At 52.3% G+C, this 19863-nt stretch overlaps 1 protein-coding gene across 6 annotated transcripts; it reads right to left on the bottom strand.

Annotated features, from left to right (window-relative positions):
• Positions 1-7480: 7480 nt before the first annotated feature.
• Positions 7481-19226, bottom strand: CCR7 (C-C motif chemokine receptor 7). Of its 6 annotated transcripts, XM_012497521.2 has the most exons (4): positions 19142-19202; positions 18851-18852; positions 12593-12642; positions 7481-9533 (listed from the first exon to the last, which is right to left on the bottom strand). In XM_012497521.2, exons 3-4 carry the CDS (start codon positions 12632-12634, stop codon positions 8457-8459), a joined length of 1119 nt encoding a protein of 372 aa, XP_012352975.1. In that variant the 5' UTR covers positions 12635-12642; positions 18851-18852; positions 19142-19202; the 3' UTR covers positions 7481-8456. The 6 variants fall into 6 exon arrangements, with proteins under 6 accessions (XP_012352975.1, XP_003278318.1, XP_012352972.1 ...); XM_003278270.1 differs by lacking the exon at positions 18851-18852 and having other exon boundaries at positions 19142-19226; XM_012497518.1 differs by lacking the exons at positions 18851-18852; positions 19142-19202 and adding an exon at positions 14406-14747.
• Between the last annotated feature and the right edge of the window lie 637 nt (positions 19227-19863).

Genomic DNA, 19863 nt, shown 5'->3' with positions numbered 1-19863 from the left:
TTGTGCATCTGTGTGTATGTGTGTAGTGAATGTACTCTTGTCTATGAAGGTAGAATTTTTTTAAAATTTTGCTTTAAGTTCTAGGATACATGTGCAGAATGTGCAGGTTTGTAACATAGGTATACATGTGTCATGGTGGTTTGCTGCACCCATCAACCTATCATCTAGGTTTTAAGCCCCTCATGCATTAGGTATTTGTCCTAATGCTCTCCTTTCCCTTGCCCCCTACTACCCGCCAACAGGCCCCAGCGTGTGATGTTCCCCTCCCTGTGTCCATGTGTTCTCATTGTTCAACTCCCACTTATGAGTGAGAACATGTGGTGTTTGGTTTTCTGTTCCTGTGTTATTTTGCCAAGAATGATGGTTTCCAGCTTCATCCATGTCCTTGTAAAGGACATAATCTCATTCTTTTTTATGGCTGCATAGTATTCCATGGTGTATATGGGCCACATTTTCTTTATCCAGTCTATCATTGATGGGCACTTGGGTTGGTTCCAAGTCTTTGCTATTGTAAATAGTGCTGCAATAAATATACGTGTGGATATGTCTTTATAGTAGAATGATTTGTAATCCTTTGGGTATATACCCAGTAATGGGATTGCTGGGTTAAATGGTATTTCTGGTTCTAGAACCTTGAGGAATCACCACACTGTCTTCCACAATGGTTGAACTAATTTACACTCCCACCAACAGTGTAAAAGTGTTAAAAGGTATGCTTAAGCAGGTAGTGAACGCTCTCATGAGTGCACACCCGCAGGAGCAACTGCAGAACCTGTAGGGCCCAGTGCAAAATGTAAACGCTGGGCCCCTTGTTTAAAAATAATTAAGAATTTCAAAGTGCAGGCAGCAAAGCATTACACGCAGCATGGGCCTTAGTGCAGAGCCCAGCGTGACTGCACAGGTCGCGGCCCATGAAGCTGGTCTTGTATGGGGCAAGTTTTCTATTCGTATGTGTATATGCGTGTGCTGGTTGTGTGACTGGTGTGCGTGTGTGTGTGTGTGATATGTGCGGTGGTGTTTCTTGTGTGAATATCGAGCATCTGTATGTGCGGGCTGTTTGTGAGGTGGGACAGCTCTTGTGAGTGTGTGTGTGAGTGTGAGTGTTCTTGGGCATGAAATCTGAACCTTTCCTCTCCGCCCCTAGGACAGTCTCCCTTAGCAGCTGCCTATGCCTGCTGCCAATGCCTATCAAAGGAAAAGTGTGTTTTATTTTTGGCGCCCTTGCCGCCTATTCCTGTGGTGCCCCGGGAGGCTTTTATTTGACTGCCTTTGTTGGAAGGGTGACAAACACTTCCCTCCACCTGCTGCCATGGTGGCCCCACCAGAAACCACAGCTGGGGGTGGAGCAGCTTCCTCAGCCCCTCACGCACTTGCCCTGCACCTCTTGCAAGCATTAACATGCCCAGAGCCCTGCCCTGCTGAGCACTGGCCTCCCAGACTCTGCCCAGACAAGGCACCCATAGCAAGTCAGAGCTGGAGGTGATGGGTAGAAATGATTTGGTCCAGCAACCTCATTGTGCAGCTGGGGAGCTGGAGGCCCAGAAAAGGGAGGTGACCTGCCCACATTGCCCAGTGAGTCTGTGGCAAAGCCATCTCAGCCCTGAGAGTCATCTGCCTCTCAGGTGGTGTGCAGCCCTGCAGGGCTAGCCCACGGAGGAAGCCTAGGTAAGAAGCAGGGCCTAGAGGGGAGAAGCGGGGACAAGGTTCTGTGGAGCTGCAAAGACCTGGTTATTGCCCAGCTGTGGGGGTCACAGCCCCCAGCAGGTGGAGACTGTGTCTTTGTTATTTGATTCTCCCTTCTCGCAGGTCAGAGCTCTGTGTCTGGCAGGGTTTGAAAGATGTTGGCTGGACACAGCACAGTGCCTGGCACTCAGTAGGGGCTCCAGAAATATTTGGTATTAAACAGCTGTTTAGTTGAACGGTGTAGTAGGGTGACAAAAGCAAGAACTTTGGAGGCAGCTAGAACTGGTTGAAATCACTTAGTAGCTGTGTGACATTGATAAAGTTACTTAACCTCTCTGAGCCTCAGTTTCCTCATTTATTAAACGAGACTCTAGTAGAGTTGTTGTGGGGATTAAATGAGATAAGATACCGATGCTTAATACAGTGTATAGTACGTAACAAAATCTTAATAAAGTTGCTAGCTGCGTCACCACAGGTAAGTTACATGAGCTCTCTAAACCTGTTTCCTTCTCCGTTGTCATAAGAATTCAATGAAAGGTAGTATAGCTAGCCTAGTCCTTGGTGCATCACAGGCACTTAGTAAATGTCAGCCTGTCTCCCGCCTAGGTTCATTACCCCTCCACCTCTTCAGTGTCTCTTTCCTCTGCCCCCCAGCCTCTGTGATCCATGCCAACCCTTCCATGACATCTCATCTCTCATACCTTCTGTCTCCCAGCCTCTGACACTCCCAGCAACAAAAGCTCACAAGGTCTTGCAGTCCATGGTTTTCTCTGCGTTCGGCTCTGATGAGCATGGGTGGGGCGGGGGGCAACTGAGAAGGAGGCTGGGGACAGAACAGGTGTAGTCCTTGGAAGAAAATCCCAGTTCTGCTTTTGACAAAGGATTTAAGGATTCCAGTGGGTCTAGCCCTGTGTCTTGTCCTGGAGAACAAAGGCAGAGGGATGTCTTCCTGAACAGCCCAGGCACAAAGCTGCCACCATTCTTCCCATTCCCTTCCTCCTGATTTCCAAGTCCAGAGGTTGCCAATAGCACTCTCAGCAGCTGAGCTTCCCTGAAATCGGGGTGTGCGGAGGAGGGCAGGTGGCAGGTAAGAGATGCTAGTGCAAGCAAGATGGCGTGTCCAGAGAGTCAGTTGTAGGAGAAGTCTCTGGAGCTTCGGGGCACGAGGCAGAGCTGGTTCCCACATAGGTGACCCCCTAGCACCGGCTTCACCATAGGCCTGGGCCAGGCCACAGAAAACACCCTCTGGGCCTGGGAAGCAGATTGAACCATTCAGTCTCTACACGTGGTCAGGTTTCTGCTTCAGTCACTCCAGTGCAGTTGCATAAACCAAATGAGATCAATGAGCTTGCCTTTCCAGGCCTCTTTTTAAATATTGGGAAATGGTTTGGGGGCATTTCATCTGCTGCATCTGTTGTGCTTTCCAATGTCAGATATTATTTACTTGGAGCAAATATAAACTATTCTGTCCTAAATAAACTCTGACACAGGCACAAGAGGACTTCAGGGCAAGAACCATCTCCTTACCTGCCCTCTTGCTAGTGGGCACGGATATGTGACCTCGAGACCTATTGCGTCATGCAGGAACCGAGCCAGTCCAGACCTGGCCAAGCCTGTGGGGAGATGTTTATTTACCCAGAGATGAGAACCCAGAGGCCACACTGTGTGGTGGTTACCGTGCCACGTAGGACAGCCCAGCCAGCGAATTCCCTGGGGTTAGTGAACAACACACAAAAATAAGGTTATATCCATCCTCGAAGTGAATATGGACAGGAGAGAATCTGACAGCGGCAGAGGAATCTGAATTGGGTCACGCACTGACACAAAGAGAGGAGCCCGTGGGGAATACACATCCTGGCGTTGCTGATTTCGCACCAGATCAGCTGAGATTCGCTTAGTCTGGAGTAGCTCTCCACAGAAAAGGGCCTGGGGAGATTTTTCTGCATGCAGACTCCTGTCTGTGTCTCTGCCTGGGCCCAAGAGAAGTGAAGGGACAGAGAGGGTGGCTGCTGGAGGAGTTGGGACTTCTCAAACAGCTGCTCCCGTGGGTTGGAGTGCTAGGAGGGCTTGCTTTTCTGAAGCCTGACAGGGTTGCTCTTTTGAGTTGAGGGAGAGGCCCCCCCACCTTTTTTATTCTCCCTGGAGTTTCTCTAGGGTCTCAGACCAGAGACACATGGCTGATTCTAACCATCTTCTCTGCAAAGAAGGCCATGGGCCCACCTGTCTCTAAGACTAATAGAGCCCCCTTCTCCTCACCTGAGATTGGGAGACCTGGGGAGGCTCTATATGTGTGTGTGTGTGTGTGTGTGAGCACGCACATGCATGTGTGTGCATGCAGGAGGGGGCATCTAACTACCCACTGAAGATATGCTTCAAGTCCCGCCCCCAGTGTATATTCCCTAAAACCCATTCCTGCCCCATCTTCCCCCTGCCTTTCCCCCATCTCCTTTGCCTTAATTCCCCCCACAATCCCTTTAGGTCTGTTTCTTTTCCTCCAAGTGCTCACCCTCAACAAAGACATGTAACTGAGAACCACTCCCAGAGAAGACGGGCCATCTTCCTTTCTTAAAAAGATCAGTTGCCTGATTTCCTTTGGGCCCGCTGCCATATTTCTTTTGTATTTCATTCATTCTCCAGACTCAGTGATAAGGACAGGAACTATTTAAAGGGGAGAAGGGAGGGTCTCCTTAAGGACCTAATCAAAGGACAGGATGGACGGTGCCTGCCGGAGAGAACGAGACAGCGTGGGATGAGGGCGGGTGCCACGGTGGATGTGCAGGGATGTTCCCGTGAGCCCAGCAGGGTCTGGTGGGAAGAGCTCTGGTTAGGAGCCCAGGGAAATAGGTTAAAGTTCCAGCATTGCAAAGAGCTCCTGAGAGACCTCAGGCTGGTTGCTTCCCTCTCTGAGCACGAGTAGACTCACCATACAGAGGATGGAAAGGCCAGATTCACTCACCTCTAAATTGCCTTCCAGCTTGAATTATAAATTCTGTGGGGATGGAAATGGGCTAAGGAATTGAACTTGGTTTCCTTGTGGTTAGCAACTTTTTTTTTTTTAAGTTACTGTTTCTTAAACATCTCCTAAAGCTTACCAACAACACATATGTAAGTTTTTCTAAGCATTTTACATATATGGATTCGTTGCCTTCCACAACAATCCTAGGACATAGGTACCATTAGTATCCTCATTATACAGATTAAGAAACTGAGGTACAGGGAGGCTAAGTAACCAGCCCAGGTAGTGGAGCCGGGGTTCAAACCAGGCAGTCTGGCTGCAAAGTCCCTCTTCCTCACCACTACGCTCAACATTCCAGGCACTGTGCCAAGTGTTTACACAAATCCTCTCCATTTTGCAGTTGAGAAACCCAAGACTCAGAACAGCTGAGCAACAGCTGAAGGTCACACAGCTGGGAAGCAGTAGAGATGAGATTCAAAGTCGGCAGAGCTCCAGAGTCTCTGCTCTCCCCCACACCCTCCCGCAACCCTGCCAGACGCTCAGGCTTCCAAAGCAAGTTTAACCAATATCCCTGCACTGCCATGCCTCTTCAGGCAAGTCAGCTTCTCCCCGCTGGGCCTCAGTTTCACCATCTAGAAAATGACTGGGGGATTGGCTCAGCTGATCTTTGAGGTCCCTTGGAGCTCTGTGAGTCTGTGATGAGAAAGGTGTGGTGCTTCTAGCTGAAAGGGCAGATCTGTGGCCTGGGAATGCCTTGGGCTTGGCCTGGGGTTGCAGCCAGCAAGGATGAGGGAGATGAGGGCCTGGGGATGAAATGAAAAGGAAATTTCAGGTGACTGGAGAAGGCTCATGGCTGTGAACCTGGGAAGAGGGTTCAGATGTATGAAGCAGGTAAGAAAAGAAGAGAGAAGCCCTGGGTGGGCCTCCCAGGGGGCCTTTTCCTTCTTCCCAGGGGTCACCCCAAGCTCAAGATGGGCGCGTGAGAGCCTCGGGCAAGGGAGCAGGGATCAGGCCAGCACCGAGCCGAGGTCAGAACTTCTGAGACACAGCAGTTTGAGGGAATTAACATTGCTGAGGGTTTTGTTTTCTCTGTAAATATTTGGAGATGTCCAGTTATTCTAGAAAAATGTATCTGCAGCTGAGGTGGCGCATTTGTGCGGCTGGCCTGGCTGCCTTTTGCATGACTGCTCTGTTACATTCCTCCCCTTCAGGAACCGAGGGTTGTTTTCCCATCTGTAACCTCATTAGGATGTCCACACCAGCGGGCTCCACATGCACACGCGCTCCGGCAGGTTCCCCTCGGGGACACACACGCACACTGGCATCGCCCCCTGGCCACACGCTCACGCACACAGTGGCAGCTGTGCCTTTTAATATTTAATGCCGTTGCTGCAAACGCCGCTCCACGCTGACTGCATCCGTGCCAGGCTCATTCCTCTCAGGGCACCGATTCCCGGCTTGGAGACCAGCTGACAAATCTTGTTAAAAACCTTCCAGCCCAGTGAATCTCTCCGAGGAGGGTAATGTCACGTGCTTGCGAGGTGAGAGAATGAGCGTCATTACCAGGCAGCTCCATTTTCAACGAGGCTCTTTCCACTTGGGGAAATTGATGGAATCACCTATTGCGTGAGTGTCTCAGCCCTCCCTCTAGTTCCCCACAGCCCAGAGCTATTGCAGCTCTGGGTCCTTCAGACCCCTCTCGATGCATTGTAGGTTGGACTGACCTGCTCTCTGGCTTGCAGAAGTCATGGCTCTGGGTGGCACCAAGACACGAAATGACATGGACACCTGGCCTGTGTGGGGGCCTGTGTCTGTCCCTCTCTCCCTGCTCCTCCACAGTCAGTATCCACACTAAAGTTTGAATGTATGTATCTCTCCAACATTCATATGTTGGAACATAAACCCCAAGGCAATGGTATGAGAAGTCAGTGGGGGGGGGTTTGGGAGGTGATTAGGTCATGAAGGCTCCACCCTTGTGAATGGGATTAATGCCCTTATAGCAATAAAAGAGCAGGAGGGAACTAGTTAAGCTCATTGTGATCTTCCACTCTCCTACCATGTGAGGACACAGTGTTTGTCCCCTCCAGAGGGCATGGCAAGGCCCCATCTCGGAAGCAGAGAGAGCCTGCACCAGACACTGAATCCGTTGGTGTCTTGATCTTGGACTTCCCATCCTCTAAAACTGTGAGAAATACATTTCTATGGTTTGTAAATTACTCCATTGGTGGCATTTTGTTGTAGCAGCAGGAAGGGACTATGACATACACCATGGAGGCCACTGCTGCTACAGTGGCTAGCAGAGAGGATCATGGGTGGTTCCAGCTCTCATGCGGCCAGCAAAGTGTCTCATCGCTGACCCCTAGTCCAGCATGCTGTGGTCTCCAAGCCCACAGAAAGGCCCTCCCTCCAAACCCCAGCTTTCAGAGTCTAAGGGGCTGACAAAAGGTCAAGGGCTCTAGTTCTGGTCTGAGCTGGGACAGGTGAGCAGGCCACTGTGCAAGAGCTGCTAAATGCAGAGTCCCCAGGTATCGAGGTTACCTGGACAACTTGGTCTTCCCAAAGCTGCAGTAGGATCGGCATGTCCTGTTCAGTGCTGACTATGCAGGCTTGGGGCCTATCCTGTGAACTCTGGAAGGGTATATGCAAGATGGACCTCCTGTCCTCATCTTCCTTCTACCTTTCAGCCTCTTGGTCCTGTGTCACCGGACAGGCTCAGAGCATTCCTGAGCAACTTTGTGGTTCTGAGCATCTCTAAGAAACGAGGCCTGGGGGAGGGCAGGGAGGAGGGGAGAGGGGACGGTCAGGTGGGGTGTGGGGGATTGCAAAACAAAGACACACTCATTTGCCATTTACCAGAGACTTTTTTTTTCCTTTTTCTTTTAAAGCTGTTGTTTCCTCAAGGGAAAACTTTATTTGTGTGTGGGTAAAATGTTGCTCTCTTAACGAATCGAAAGCAGAACATGAGGAGAGGTTTTCAGTCCCTGTGACAAAGAACAAAGAACAAGCTCGTGGGCCTTGGGCGGCCACTGTCACCCTCCCCGCCCCTGACATTTCCCTTGTCCTCTCCTCCCATCCCAGTGGAGCCAAGAGCTGAGTGCATGTCATCCCCACTCGGGAGCCCAGAGTGTGGCTTTGGTCAGGCGGAGGCAGCCGGCCTGGCCTGCAGGAAACACCACACTCTCCCCTGTTGAGAGCCTGGGAGGGTGACGCGGCAAGTGAGGGGATGAGTGTGCTTTTAGGGCAGCGTGGCAGCTGCCATTCCTGCTGGCTTGGAGGACAGTGGAGAAAACGATGGAGGGAGGGGTTCAGAGAGTTCACTTGACCAGCCGATATCCGCTTTTCCTCACCAAGCCAAGAAGTCTCCCCATTATCTCTGGTCTTGGAGACAAGGCCTGGTTTTCAGAAGAGCTGGTCTGAGCATTTGAGTCTGTGGGAGGCCGGAAGAAGGTTCACTCAGAGGACTCATCAGGCCACTCGATGCCCCTTGCACTCACCCTCCTCGGCCCCTTTACTCCAGCAGGTGGGAACCGTTTCTGGACTTTCATTTGCAGTTTTTGGTTTAGGGGACAATAGCCTCTGTTTCCCAGTGTTGTCTGTCTGGTGTTAGCTTATCAGCCCTGTCTTTCTTCGGCATTGGTTGAGGTAGCTGGGATTGGGGTGAAGCTATCTTCTGGAGCAGGGGCTTGCACTGTGAGGGGACAGCTGCTTTTCCCTGAGCAGCTTTTGGCAGGGGGATGTCCTGAGTCATTGCATCTGCTCCCTGTCCCCACCCCAGGGACCCTGGGAGAGGTCCCTCTAGTCCAGGCAGAAGAGTCGCCTATGGAGAGAAAGTGGTGGTGGTCTCGGCCTCCACGCTCATGGAGGAGCGCCGGATGTGCCGACAGGAAGACCACTGCCGGAGCTGCTCCTGGCTGAGGCAGCCCAGGTCCTTGAAGAGCTTGAAGAGATCGTTGCGGAACTTGACGCCGATGAAGGCGTACAAGAAAGGGTTGACGCAGCAGCGGACGCAGGCCAGGCTGTAGGTGACGTCGTAGGCGATGTTGAGCCGCTTACTGAGCTCACAGGTGCTACTGGTGATGTTGAAGTTGGCCACCGTCTGGGCCAGGACCACCCCATTGTAGGGCAGCTGGAAGACTATGAAGACCACGACCACAGCGATGATCACCTTGATGGCCTTGTTGCGCTCAAAGTTGCGTGCCTGGAGCAGGGTGCGGATGATGACAAGGTAACAGAAGCTCATGGCCAGCAGGGGGACCAGAAAGCCGATCACCATCTGGGCCACCTGGATGGTGATAAAGGCCTCCACATGCTCTGTGATGAGAGAGCATCGCATCGCTTGCTCACTGCTGCTCCTCTGGAGGTCACTGTACAGGAGTTCTGGGATGGAGAGCACCGTGGCTAGTATCCAGATGCCCACACAGGACAGCTTGCTGATGAGGAGGACGCGGGCACGGTGGCGGTGAGCTGAGACGGCCTGGACGATGGCCACGTAGCGGTCAATGCTGATGCAAAGAAGTAGGAGCATGCCGCTGAAGAAGCTCATCTTGTAGATGGCAAAGATGAGCTTGCAAAAGTGGACACCGAAGACCCAGGACTTGGCTGCGCTGTAGGCCCAGAAGGGAAGGGTCAGGAGGAAGAGGATGTCTGCCACCGCCAGGTTGAGCAGGTAGGTATCGGTCATGGTCTTGAGCCTCTTGAAATAGATATAGGTCAACACGACCAGCCCATTGCCCAGTAGGCCCACGAAACAAATGATGGAGTACATGATAGGGAGGAACCAGGCTTTAAAGTTCCGCACGTCCTTCTTGGAGCACAAAGACTCGAACAGAGTGTAGTCCACGGTGGTGTTGTCTCCGATGTAATCGTCCGTGACCTCATCTTGACACAGGCATACCTTTGGGGAAGGAAATGAGGGAAAACAGTCCAGTTTAGCTGGGTGGCTCCAACTCTGGCTGGGATTTAGCCTAGAGAAGTGGTTTTTTTCTTTTTTTTTTTTTTCTTGAGACATGGTCTCACTCTGTTGCCCAGGCTGGAGTGCAGTGGTGCAATCATGGCTCCCTGCAGCCTCGGCCTCTCCAGGCTCAGGTGATCCTCCTACTTCAGCCTCCTGAGTAGCTGGGACCACAGCCTTATGCCACCACACCCAGCAAATTTTTGTATTTTTAGTAGAGATGGGATTTTGCCATGTTGCCCAGGCGGGAGGAATAGTGGTTTCATCGTGAGGTCCGCATCATCAGTATCATAGCATCACCTGGGAACTTGTTAGGAATGCAAATTCTCAGGCCCCACCTGAGGATTCTGAACCAGAATCTCAGGTGATGGGCCTAGGAATCTGTGTTTTCCTAAAGTCTCCAGGTGATTCTTTGGTTTGAAATCAGTGCTTCTCAAATTTTAACTCCAATACGCATCACCTGATTAATCATGTGAAAATGTCTATCCTGAATCAGTAGGCAGAGGTGGGCCTGAGATTCCACAGTTCTGCTAATAGGTAGCAAGTGGCTGATTTTGCCAAGTCTGAGAGACTCTACATGTGCTGACAGGGGACTGGAGATCGGCTGGGCTCTGGGGCCAGATAAGCCTTGAGCTGGTTAAACTCTCTCTCTCTCTCTCAGAGCCTCAGTTTTCTCTCCTGTGAAATGGAGATGAATCCTATTTGCTTCACATGGTTGCTGTGAGGTACCTAGCCCAGGCTCCAGCACCATTTCCTCTCCATCGAGCTTTAATTTTGCCCTCTGGGAGCTCCATGAGAGAGGGAACATGTGTCTTTCTTCTTGACTCTCCTTTAGAACTTGGTGGAGTTTTCCAGGGGGCTTACAAAAGACCTCAGCTTTAGGGGGAAAATCCACCTGGGGGTCAAGGTTGAGGAGGGCCTGGAGTAGGAAGAGAGGAAGGCAAATGCTCCCATTTGGAGGCCACGAAGCCTTGGATTTGGGGCAAACTGCTGTGATCATGGGTGGTGGGTGACCTGGAGAGACTCTAGATCCTGAGTTCCCTCTTAGCACCCAGCAGGAGCTCAGGCAACGTGAGCCCAAGTGCCATAAACTCCGTGAATGGATGATGGGCCATGGGGGTGGGGGCGAGGCCTCCTCAGCAGCTGTGTCCCTGGAAGGAAGCGCAGCTCTCATCTCCCACTCTCCCTCTGTGCTCCCGCCCTCTCCCCCCACCTCTCTGCCTCTCTCTTCCTCGCATCTCTTCCGGCAGATCCCAATCAGCAGGACTCAGCTGCTGGAGCTTTTTTTAGCCTGTCTGCAGGGCTGGGTGAAGGTTCAGCAGCCTGCTGTGATTTTATCAATGAAGGATGGGGCCCATGCCTGCCCGTGCCTCTGCGCACAGCGATGGACGGGTTTGTGCAGGGCAGGGAGCTGGGCTGGAGGACCTGCCTCACGAGGCTCGTGGTTCTAACTCCAGGAACCAGATTCAGCAGCTCAGCGACGACGGGTTTCTACACATTTGTGCTGGAGGGATTCACTGCATCTTGTCTCTATCTCTTTTTCACATCCAAGTTCTGGATTCGTCACTGTCCTGCTCAGGAACAGGGTGAGGACAAAATGATGTCCAGGAGCCTTTTCTTTGGCCATTGCAAGCCTGAGACGAAAAGTCAGTGGCAACCCCTCTTCCCTCTCCTGGGCATGGCTGCAGGCTGGGAGCCCTGAAGGAGGCTGCTGCCTTTGGCCCAGCCATGGTTACGGCCCAAGGCCTTAGACCCGGGGTCCCTGGACATGAGGGGGTCTCAGCCTTCCTGGAGGGCGGTACTCCCGGCCTCTATGAAGTGCACTGTGCATCATCCAGTCCTGCGTTCCCTTCTCCCCTTGAACCTTGTTCCTGTTTTATAATTCTCCCTCCCCCAGCCTCACTGCCTCTGCAGCCCACAGCCCCACCACATCCTTCCCTGTCTGAGCACCCCCTCCCCAAGTGAAAGGGAAGAATGAGCCTCAGCTGTCCTCCTCCCCTTCCCAACCTTCCAGCCTCCACTGCCAGCAATACAGCCCCCCAGAGTCCTGGAGACAGGGGAGAGAGAGGAGGGAGTGGTGATGGGGAAGGGGGCCAGGCTGTGGGCTGCAGCCCAGACTCCGGGGCCTCTGGGATGGGGTTTTAGGAACAGTGCCCAGCGTGGGGCCTGCCTCTGGCCTGAGCTTCTGGAAAGCTGCCCTCTGGCCTCCAGACCTGGGGATGAGCCGAATTCTGAAGCACTGCCTCTCTAGCTCTGGCCTCAGCTGGACTCCCCTAACCCCACTCTGAGCTCCCACCTCTCACAAATGGGAGAAAGTTGACTCTGTGAGTTACAGTTTCTTCTAACTTTGGCACTTGGTGAGGCACACTTTCTGTCTGTTTCTAGATGGAGAAACAGAACATTGTAAAGTGAGGGTCTTTGTTCCTGCTGAATTCAGGCCTGCTATAAAGTATGTGCTCATCCACCCCTCTCCCCATCCCTAGGGCCCCATCCTCTCTTCCCTCCCCCACCAGGGAGGCTGGATGGGTCTCTATTTCACCAAAGAAAACGGGGGCTGCGAGGGGAGCCTTTGGGTGAAGGTTGGAAAGAGATGACTTTGGGGCGATAGGATAGTAACAAGATCACCAGATCTAGGGTGATTTTCTCAGCACACATGCACAAAACCCAGTAGCCTTTTTTGCTTTTTGCAGCTCTTCTCTAAGAACTCAGAGTCCATGTTTCTGTCTCCTGGGCAGGGAGATTGGAGGTGGGATAGGGAAGGTGGTAAGTTATTTTCCCCCATGTTTTAACCTAAATGGAGTAAAGGAAGTCCAGAGAACATCTGTGGCTCTCCAGGGTCACTCAGCAGATGGTGAGGGGGCAGCCATTAGCTTAATGAATGGCAGGCGGGCTTATGTCTGGGTCTTGTATCTTCTAGCAAATGCCCAGCTCCTTCACTAAACCCCTGACTTGGGAGGCCATGTGGAGAAGGGAACAGAGCTTTCCTTGGCAGGGAACCTCACCTGGAAAATGACAAGGAGAGCTACCACCAGCACGCTTTTCATTGGTTTCCCTGTAGGAGACAAGGCGAGAAAGTTATTGCTTGGCAGGGACAAGTCTTTGTTATTAAAGAAAGCAGTGGACGGGGAGACGCTGTTGGGAACTTTCCTCCCAAGCTCCAGGCACTGTGTTTGCTGAAAGAGAACATCAGAACCAGATTGTGCCTTTGAACACCTGGCCCGCTGCCCGGCATCACTGTCCTCACCTCCTTCTCGTCCTCCTCCACTCCCAGGTCCTGGAAAGAAGCAGCATCAGAATGCAGGGCAGCCCCTCCCACCCCCTGTCTTGGCCCATCTGGGCTGCTTCTTGGGGCTGGGAAGTCTTCTCTAGCCCAGACCACTCCTCAAGACTGAGCTTGGTTGGTGGGTCTGAGCGCCCCCTCCCACTCCACCTGATGTGGGATGAGGCGGCAAGGCTATGAGGTCGTGGGGTAGGTGCACACGTTTCCAGCCCTGCTTTGGTGCTGGTAGCCACTGGCCCAGGAGCATTTTCCTGGCATCCAGGTGAGTGGGCAGCCACATGTGCACGAAGCCAAGCCTGAGTGCCTCCTGAGGGAGGCGGGCTGAGGAAGGAGGATGACCCCACAGGCTGGGTAGAGGGATGAAGTTTCTTACTGGTCCACAGGGATGGAGACTGCCTCAGGGCCCCACCAGCTCCACAACACCCCCTCACTGAAATGACATTCATTCAGCACTGACTGTTGGTCCACTGGGCGAACACCCTTGGCCTGCCTTTGGGGCAGAGATCCCTTCCCTTTTATCTTGTGCAGGCCCAGAATTGAGAAGGTGCCCCACAATTGCGTGCTAATGAGTATGTGAATGATAAATACATGAATGATGGATAAATACATGAATGATGAATAAATACATGAATGACAAGTAAACGAATGCCTGCCCTTTTTCCAAGGGAGAGGGCATCAAGATGGCCCGAGAGGACACAGAGGGGACACTGTCCTGTGGCAGTGTGGGGGGAGGACACTCTTTCCTGATGTCATGACTTCTTTCTTTCTTTATTTTTTTGCTTAACTGAAGTGTCTGCACACACTTTCCCTCCTTTAACTTGTTTTCTAACCTAGGCTTGGGGGGCAAGTGAAAGGGGCAACAGGGTCAGCTTCGGGAAGGGATGTGTTCTGGAAGTCAGGAGGCTTCCTGGGGTCTGAGCAGCCGATGGGGACCCCGGTTTAGCACAAGGCCCGGATGTGCTCAGTCTGGTTTTGTGGCTGAGCCTGGGGCCCAGCAGGAACTTATTTCTTCCTGAGGCTGAGCAGGGAGGACAGTTGACAGAATAATTTGCCTAGCTGTCTTAGCTTACCTACAAGTCAGGGCGACAGTAGCCCTCTTCCCGTATCCTGACCCTCAGGTCCCAGCTAGGTAGGGCCTGGCCCACTGGAGAGTCAGTAACTGCGATGCCACAAGTGAAGGCAGGCCCTTGGCAGCTCCAAGCTCAATAGGGCCAGGAAATGCGTGGGAACCTGTTTAAGGCACCTTCTCCTGGAGGCTGGGGAAGCAGTGAGAGCCCAGCGCTTCCGTGTCCTTGGCCACAGCACCACCTGCTGGAGGCCTCCCTGCATGGCACCCAGGTTGCAGTTGGTTAATGTGTTCCCGGGAAAGTGTGTAAAGCCGGGGATTCTGGGCTTGGGAGTTCCTCCGGGAAGGGGAGACTGCATCGGGCTACATAAATAAATAGGTATTTCTCCCGCCTTGAGCAAATTATCCTGCACGCTACTGCTAGACACATCTTCCTAAAGCTTAGCTCTGATGCCAGTCCCCACCTCACCTTCCTCCTAAATCCTCAGGGGCTCTAACCGGCCCTGAGTATGAAGCCCCTGATGCTTGGCCTGGCAGTCCACTCCTCCACTGTCCACTCAAAGAGGGCTTCCTAGCTGCATTTTCTATTCTGGGGACAGGCAGCCGCTGTCCCCTCGTTCCCAGCCTGCGCTCGGGCATTTGTAGTCCTGCCGGGATTGGACCCTGTTGCAACAGAGCTCCCCACCGCACCCCTCATTCCCCTTTTTCACTGAATTACCCCTGAGCTCCTGAGTTTAAGTCCACATGTTTACGCCCAACCACACTCTTCACGGTTCAACGCTCCACCCGCCCTCCACTGGCTCATCTAGAGGTCGATCTCGAGGTTTCTTTAAACACGTAAATGTCTTTCGGTTACTCTAGAGAAAGCCCGCTCTGACTGTCAGAGAGAAATGAGAAACCTCAAAGTTTTGATAAGTCACAATGGGTGAGATCTGAGGAGCAAGAACTGTGTTTCTGTTGAACTCTGTTAATAACCCCTTCTCCTGGGCGCTGTCCCACTCCTGCTGTTCCCATCAGGGGAGGGGAGTTGGGGGAGTGCTGGCGTGTGTGCCGGTGAGTTCTCATTCCAGGTGTTTTGGATGAGGTGGATGAGCAAGGGTCTTGTAGGTCCAAAACAGGTGGCTTTCAAGAAACATCACAGGGAAACTTAGGGGAACTCTTGTATGTGGCAAAAGGGAGCCTGGTCAGTGGCCATGAGTCAGATCATCCCTGTCTGTTACAAAGTCATAAAGCAACTGGTCTTGGGCAGCAGCTTCAGTGAGACCAATGAAGTTGGGAATCTCTGGGGCTAAGGAGTGGTTGACCTAGATGTTGGGTGTTTTCTGAGTTCTTGAGTTTTCAGTAATGATCATCATGAAAATTCCCTAGAACTCAACCTGAGCCCCCAACATGAGAGACTTCCCATCCCGGAAAGATAATTATTGGCTGGCTGCCCCCACCTCCAAACCATGAATTTCCATCCCCACATTTTTCCAGGTCCTCCAGACTGCCCAGGAAATCACAGTTGCCCAATCAGCTCGCCCCAAGAGCCACCCCAAGCTTTTTCCTCTCTGAACTTCCTCACCTGCCAACACAACTTTTCTCTCTCTCTCTCTCTTTTTTTTATGGATAGGGGAGGCAGAGGAGAAGCAGGGAGGTGGTGAGAGGTCTAGAGATCTGGGGAATCCACTTTCAGGCAGTAGGCAGGGATGGGTGAGAGCCAGGTAGATCTTGCAGTTTCTATGTTATCAACTGCTATATCCAATGAGATAATTCACATTCACTGAGCTCTCACTGCGCGCCACACTGTCTGCACGTATGGTCTCATGTCATCCTCTCAAAAGCGCCACGAGGTAGGAGCTACTATTATCCCCATTTACCAATGAGAAACTGAAACACAGCAAGTAACTTTCTCAGAGTCACACAATGGCCAGCAGGGGAGCAGGCTTTCAAACCCTCCAACTCCAGAAACCACACTCCTAACCATCCTTCTGTGTTGCCACTGGGTCTGTATGTGTCTCTCCCTCATAACATCTCTTGAGCTACCCCGGTGATCCTCATCCTAGATTCCAGAAAACAGAGGCCCAGAGAGATTAAGCCAAGTGCCTGGGGCCACACAGCTGCTAAGAGAGGGACCTGAGATTTGAACAGGATAGCAAGGTTTGGGCTCTGGCTACTGCATCAGGCTGCGTTTCTGATGAGCCTGCTGTGTCTAGGACGCTCCACGGAGCACGAAGGGAATCTTTGCTCCCCATGCCCCACTGGCCACCAGTGCTTCTTGCTTCCATCCCCCAACATCCTGGCCCCCAACAGAGCCGGCCCCACCTCTGTTCTGACACAGGGCTTTGCTGCCTCTTTGCTGCCACAGAACTCCTTCCAAAACACAAATCTCATCCTTTAATTCACTTACTTGAAAAATAAAAATCTTTGATGGGTCCCCATTGTTTTCAGGATAAAGTCCAAATTCCTTAGGGATGCTGTACCACATTTTAAGGATTGGGTCTCCTGTGCCTGTGTCCTTCCTCCTCATCTTCCTCCTTGGCATGGCCAGCTACTCCACCCTCCCCTCCGCTTGCTTCTTTCATGTCTCTGTTACTGTTGTCTCAGCTGACCATCTACATGGCTGCAGCCTTAGTCCCCGGGACACTCTGCTTGTCAGTGTGGAGTTTTTGAAATAATGGATTTGAATGCCTTTAGGCGGGGCATGCACCCTCTGGGTCACTCTACTCCCCTCCACTTCCTGCACCTTATGCCCGTTCCCTCTTTTACCTTGTCGGCCTCTGATGGCAATGGAGTTTGCCGTTCCTGCCACATCCTGGGCCCCTTGTGGCTCCTTGTTGGGCTTGACAACTCCTACACACCCTTGAAAAGCCACCTTAAATACCTCTCTGACCCAGGTTCACTATTCCCTTCTTGTCTTGCCCTTGCCCCGGTCAATGCTGTATCTCATTCTGTTGCAGTGGCTTCGTGACATATGTGTCACTCTCCCCACCAGACTGGTCATCCTTGAATCCTTCAAACAATGAGAGTTGACTGAATGTCCCAAGCAAAGAGGAGAGATTTTTCCAACAGCGACCCCAGGCTGCAGCATTCCTCTCCTCCCCAGCCAAGTTTCTGGCAGGCAAGAAATTGGCCCTGAATTAGCTTCGGCATCCCCCTTTGCCGCCATTTATGTATGAGCTGTGAGGCACACATCTCTCATGGGTTCATTTTTTCCTTGCTTTGCTTTTGAGAATTATGAAAGATCTTTGGTCTCATTGCTCGAAGGTGGGGAGGGTGCCTCAGAGCTGCTCATTCAAACCGTGAAAAAGGCCAGCTCAGCCCTGCTTTGGAGTTTTCATTTTGTGTAACAGAAACCCTGCCTCCTCACCCACCTCTTGCTCCTTGCTGGGCAGATGAAGAGCAGAACAACAGATCCTCCGAGGCCCACCCACCCCATCAACGGCCCAGAGCCCGTTTTGAGCAAAGCTTGTCAGTGGCTTCCCCTCCTACCAGTATTTCGGGTTTGACCGTTGGGGCTCTCTCAAGTTGAGTGAAGTGGCAAGAACATCCCTTCTTCCTGGACCAGAGATTACTTTCTCTCCCTGCATCAAAGCCTAGGAGTCTAGCACCCCCAAACCTAGTCTGGGGTAAGACACTGTGCATATCTTCCCAACCCCTGTTCAGTCATGTGGATGGCTTGAAATCAATCAGCCAGGGCGGGAGAATTTACACCATGGAAATTGGCGAGCACTACAAATTCAGGACTTTCCCTCCACCCTGGAGGCAGCTACCAATGCTCCACCCTGGGGAGCTGCTTTTCAAACGCCCAGCAGCACACCACTGGGCACTGCTTGGTTTCCTTCCTGGGGGCCAGTATGAAAGGCTGGAGCAGGGTCTTCTGTGGATGACGTCTGTACTGTGGGATTGTGTTGGGGGGCGGTGGAGGGGGTGCTGGGGAGTGGGATTTAAGGGTAGACTGGCTGGGAAATGAGGCATTTGGAAGAGATTTTCGAAAACTAAACTCTACGGAGTTCTTGATATGGTGTATTCATTCATTCCACAGACATTTTCTCCTCACATCCTCAAAGCACCCAAACATGCCTTTCAGGAGTTCACAGTCAGTGGGTGGGGTGACCACTTTAACCCTTTCACAGCTGTTTGCTGGGTCCAGACCCAGGGTTCAGGGCAGGCAGGGAAGGAAGAGATGAAATCAAGGCGGCTGTGGTGTGGCGAGGAGGGGTGTGAGGACAGCGTCAGGGAACCTTCACTTTTTAAAGCCAACCCCTTGTGGCTTTGAGACTGCTGTGGTGCATTGTTTGCTGGTGAGACAAGCCATCTAGGAACCTGGTCTTCTTAGCCTCAGCCTGGCCTGACTTCACAGCTGAGATTTATAAAGGGGTGTCTGGAGCTGGATCAACCACTCAGAACACCCTCAATGCTTCCCCTTAACCCCTTCTAGTCAAGATGGAGGGTAGACCCGAGAAAGGGCTTTCTAAAGAGTAGAGTTGTCTGCCGGGGCAGAGTGCGTGAGGTTTGCTGAGGGGCAGGGGCTGTGCTGAAGGCCTGGCTATGATTTCTCCAAGTTGAGTGCCCCTTGCCATCCCATTCCATGCTGCCTGCCCATTCCTTAACTTGCAAGAGGCAACAGCAAAGCCAGACCAAAGCTGGTGGGATGTGCAGCAGAGAGAAAGCAACCAGAGCTTGCATTTGCAGTGCACTGCACCATTCTCACAACCCAGTCACGTTTCATTTGCATCTCCTCATGACCCCAAGTGGACAGGTATACGAATATTTGGCAGGGGAGAAAGGTGGGAATCAGAGAGTGGGTAAAAGGTCCTAAGCTCTCTAGGGAGAATTTCTCTGTTGAAACCTGTCCCCAGAGGTCCCAGAGGGCCTAACCTATCACCCTCATGATGAGAACAGGTTCTGCCAGACCACCAAGCCCAGCCCCACCACTCTCTTATGTCCCTGCTGTTTTAGAAAGACATGACCTCGGCTCCTCCCTTGTCCCCACTGGCACCAAAGGCTGACCCCTTCCCCAGGTCTGAAAGGGCAGATGCACCCCTCCTGGGACAGCAGGGGGCATTCTCTGGAAGTAGCTTCCAATGACCACCAAATCCGAACTGATTTCTCCAGGAAGCACCCCATGTGCTCCACCCGCATCCTCCACCCCCATTCCACAGGGTCAGTCTGGGTGTCCAAGACCCTGGTACTGTTCCTTCTCACATGAAGAGGCTCACTCACCCAGGTCCATGACGCTCTCTGGGCGGTAAAACCACACAGGAAGGCTGTGCCCGGCCTCGCGCTACCCCTGTCTGGGGAGGAAGTGGTTCGAGCCCCTTTTAAGTTGTGAGAGGAGCCACCCTCTTCCCTGCCCCTCCCACCCTTGCTCCTCCCCCCAGCCCTCCCTGACTCACGCAGGGCCCCTTCAGTGCCTTCAGACATAATGGGGCAGAAGAAAGGTGACAGAGGGTGACAGTCGCTGGTCATAGGATCCTGAATCATTAGGTCATTTACATTCAAAAGCCCCCTGTGCTGCCTGGCAGAATCTAGATGAGGGGCCATTTACTGATTGAACAAAGCTATAGCATGAATATCACATGCCAGGCCATGGGTTAGATGTTGGGGAGTCAGAGATGTGTGAGAGAAGTGTCCCCATCCTTCCCTTGCTCTGCTTAGTGTCACAATGGAATATAGTCCCAAATGGCTTTCCCTCTGGCTTCTGGGTAGTTTAGGCCAATGGGAGGCACTGACACATAATGACAGGTAAAAGGGAACAGATATGCCACGACTTATCTTTTTTCTCCCCCCTTCCCCTCCCCTCCCCTCCCCTCCCCTCCCCTCCCCTCCCCTGTCCTCCCTCCCCTTTCCCTTTTCTCCCCTCCCCTTCCTTTTCCTTTCTTAATGACAGCTTTATTGAGCTATAATCCACATCCCATAAAATTTACCCTTTTAAAATATAGAAT

The sequence above is a fragment of the Nomascus leucogenys genome, unplaced genomic scaffold (genome assembly GCF_006542625.1).
Source record: "Nomascus leucogenys isolate Asia unplaced genomic scaffold, Asia_NLE_v1 Super-Scaffold_285, whole genome shotgun sequence".
NCBI lineage: Eukaryota > Metazoa > Chordata > Mammalia > Primates > Hylobatidae > Nomascus > Nomascus leucogenys.
The sequence above is the reverse complement of the archived record's forward strand: the minus strand, read 5'-3'. Positions and strand labels throughout refer to the sequence as shown.

Coding starts and splice junctions, on each gene's coding strand:
- CCR7 (XM_003278270.1), bottom strand. Junction 9,534..12,592: donor CTCTCCTTGTCATTTTCCAG/GTGAGGTTCCCT, acceptor CCTTCCCCAAAG/GTATGCCTGTGTCAAGATGA.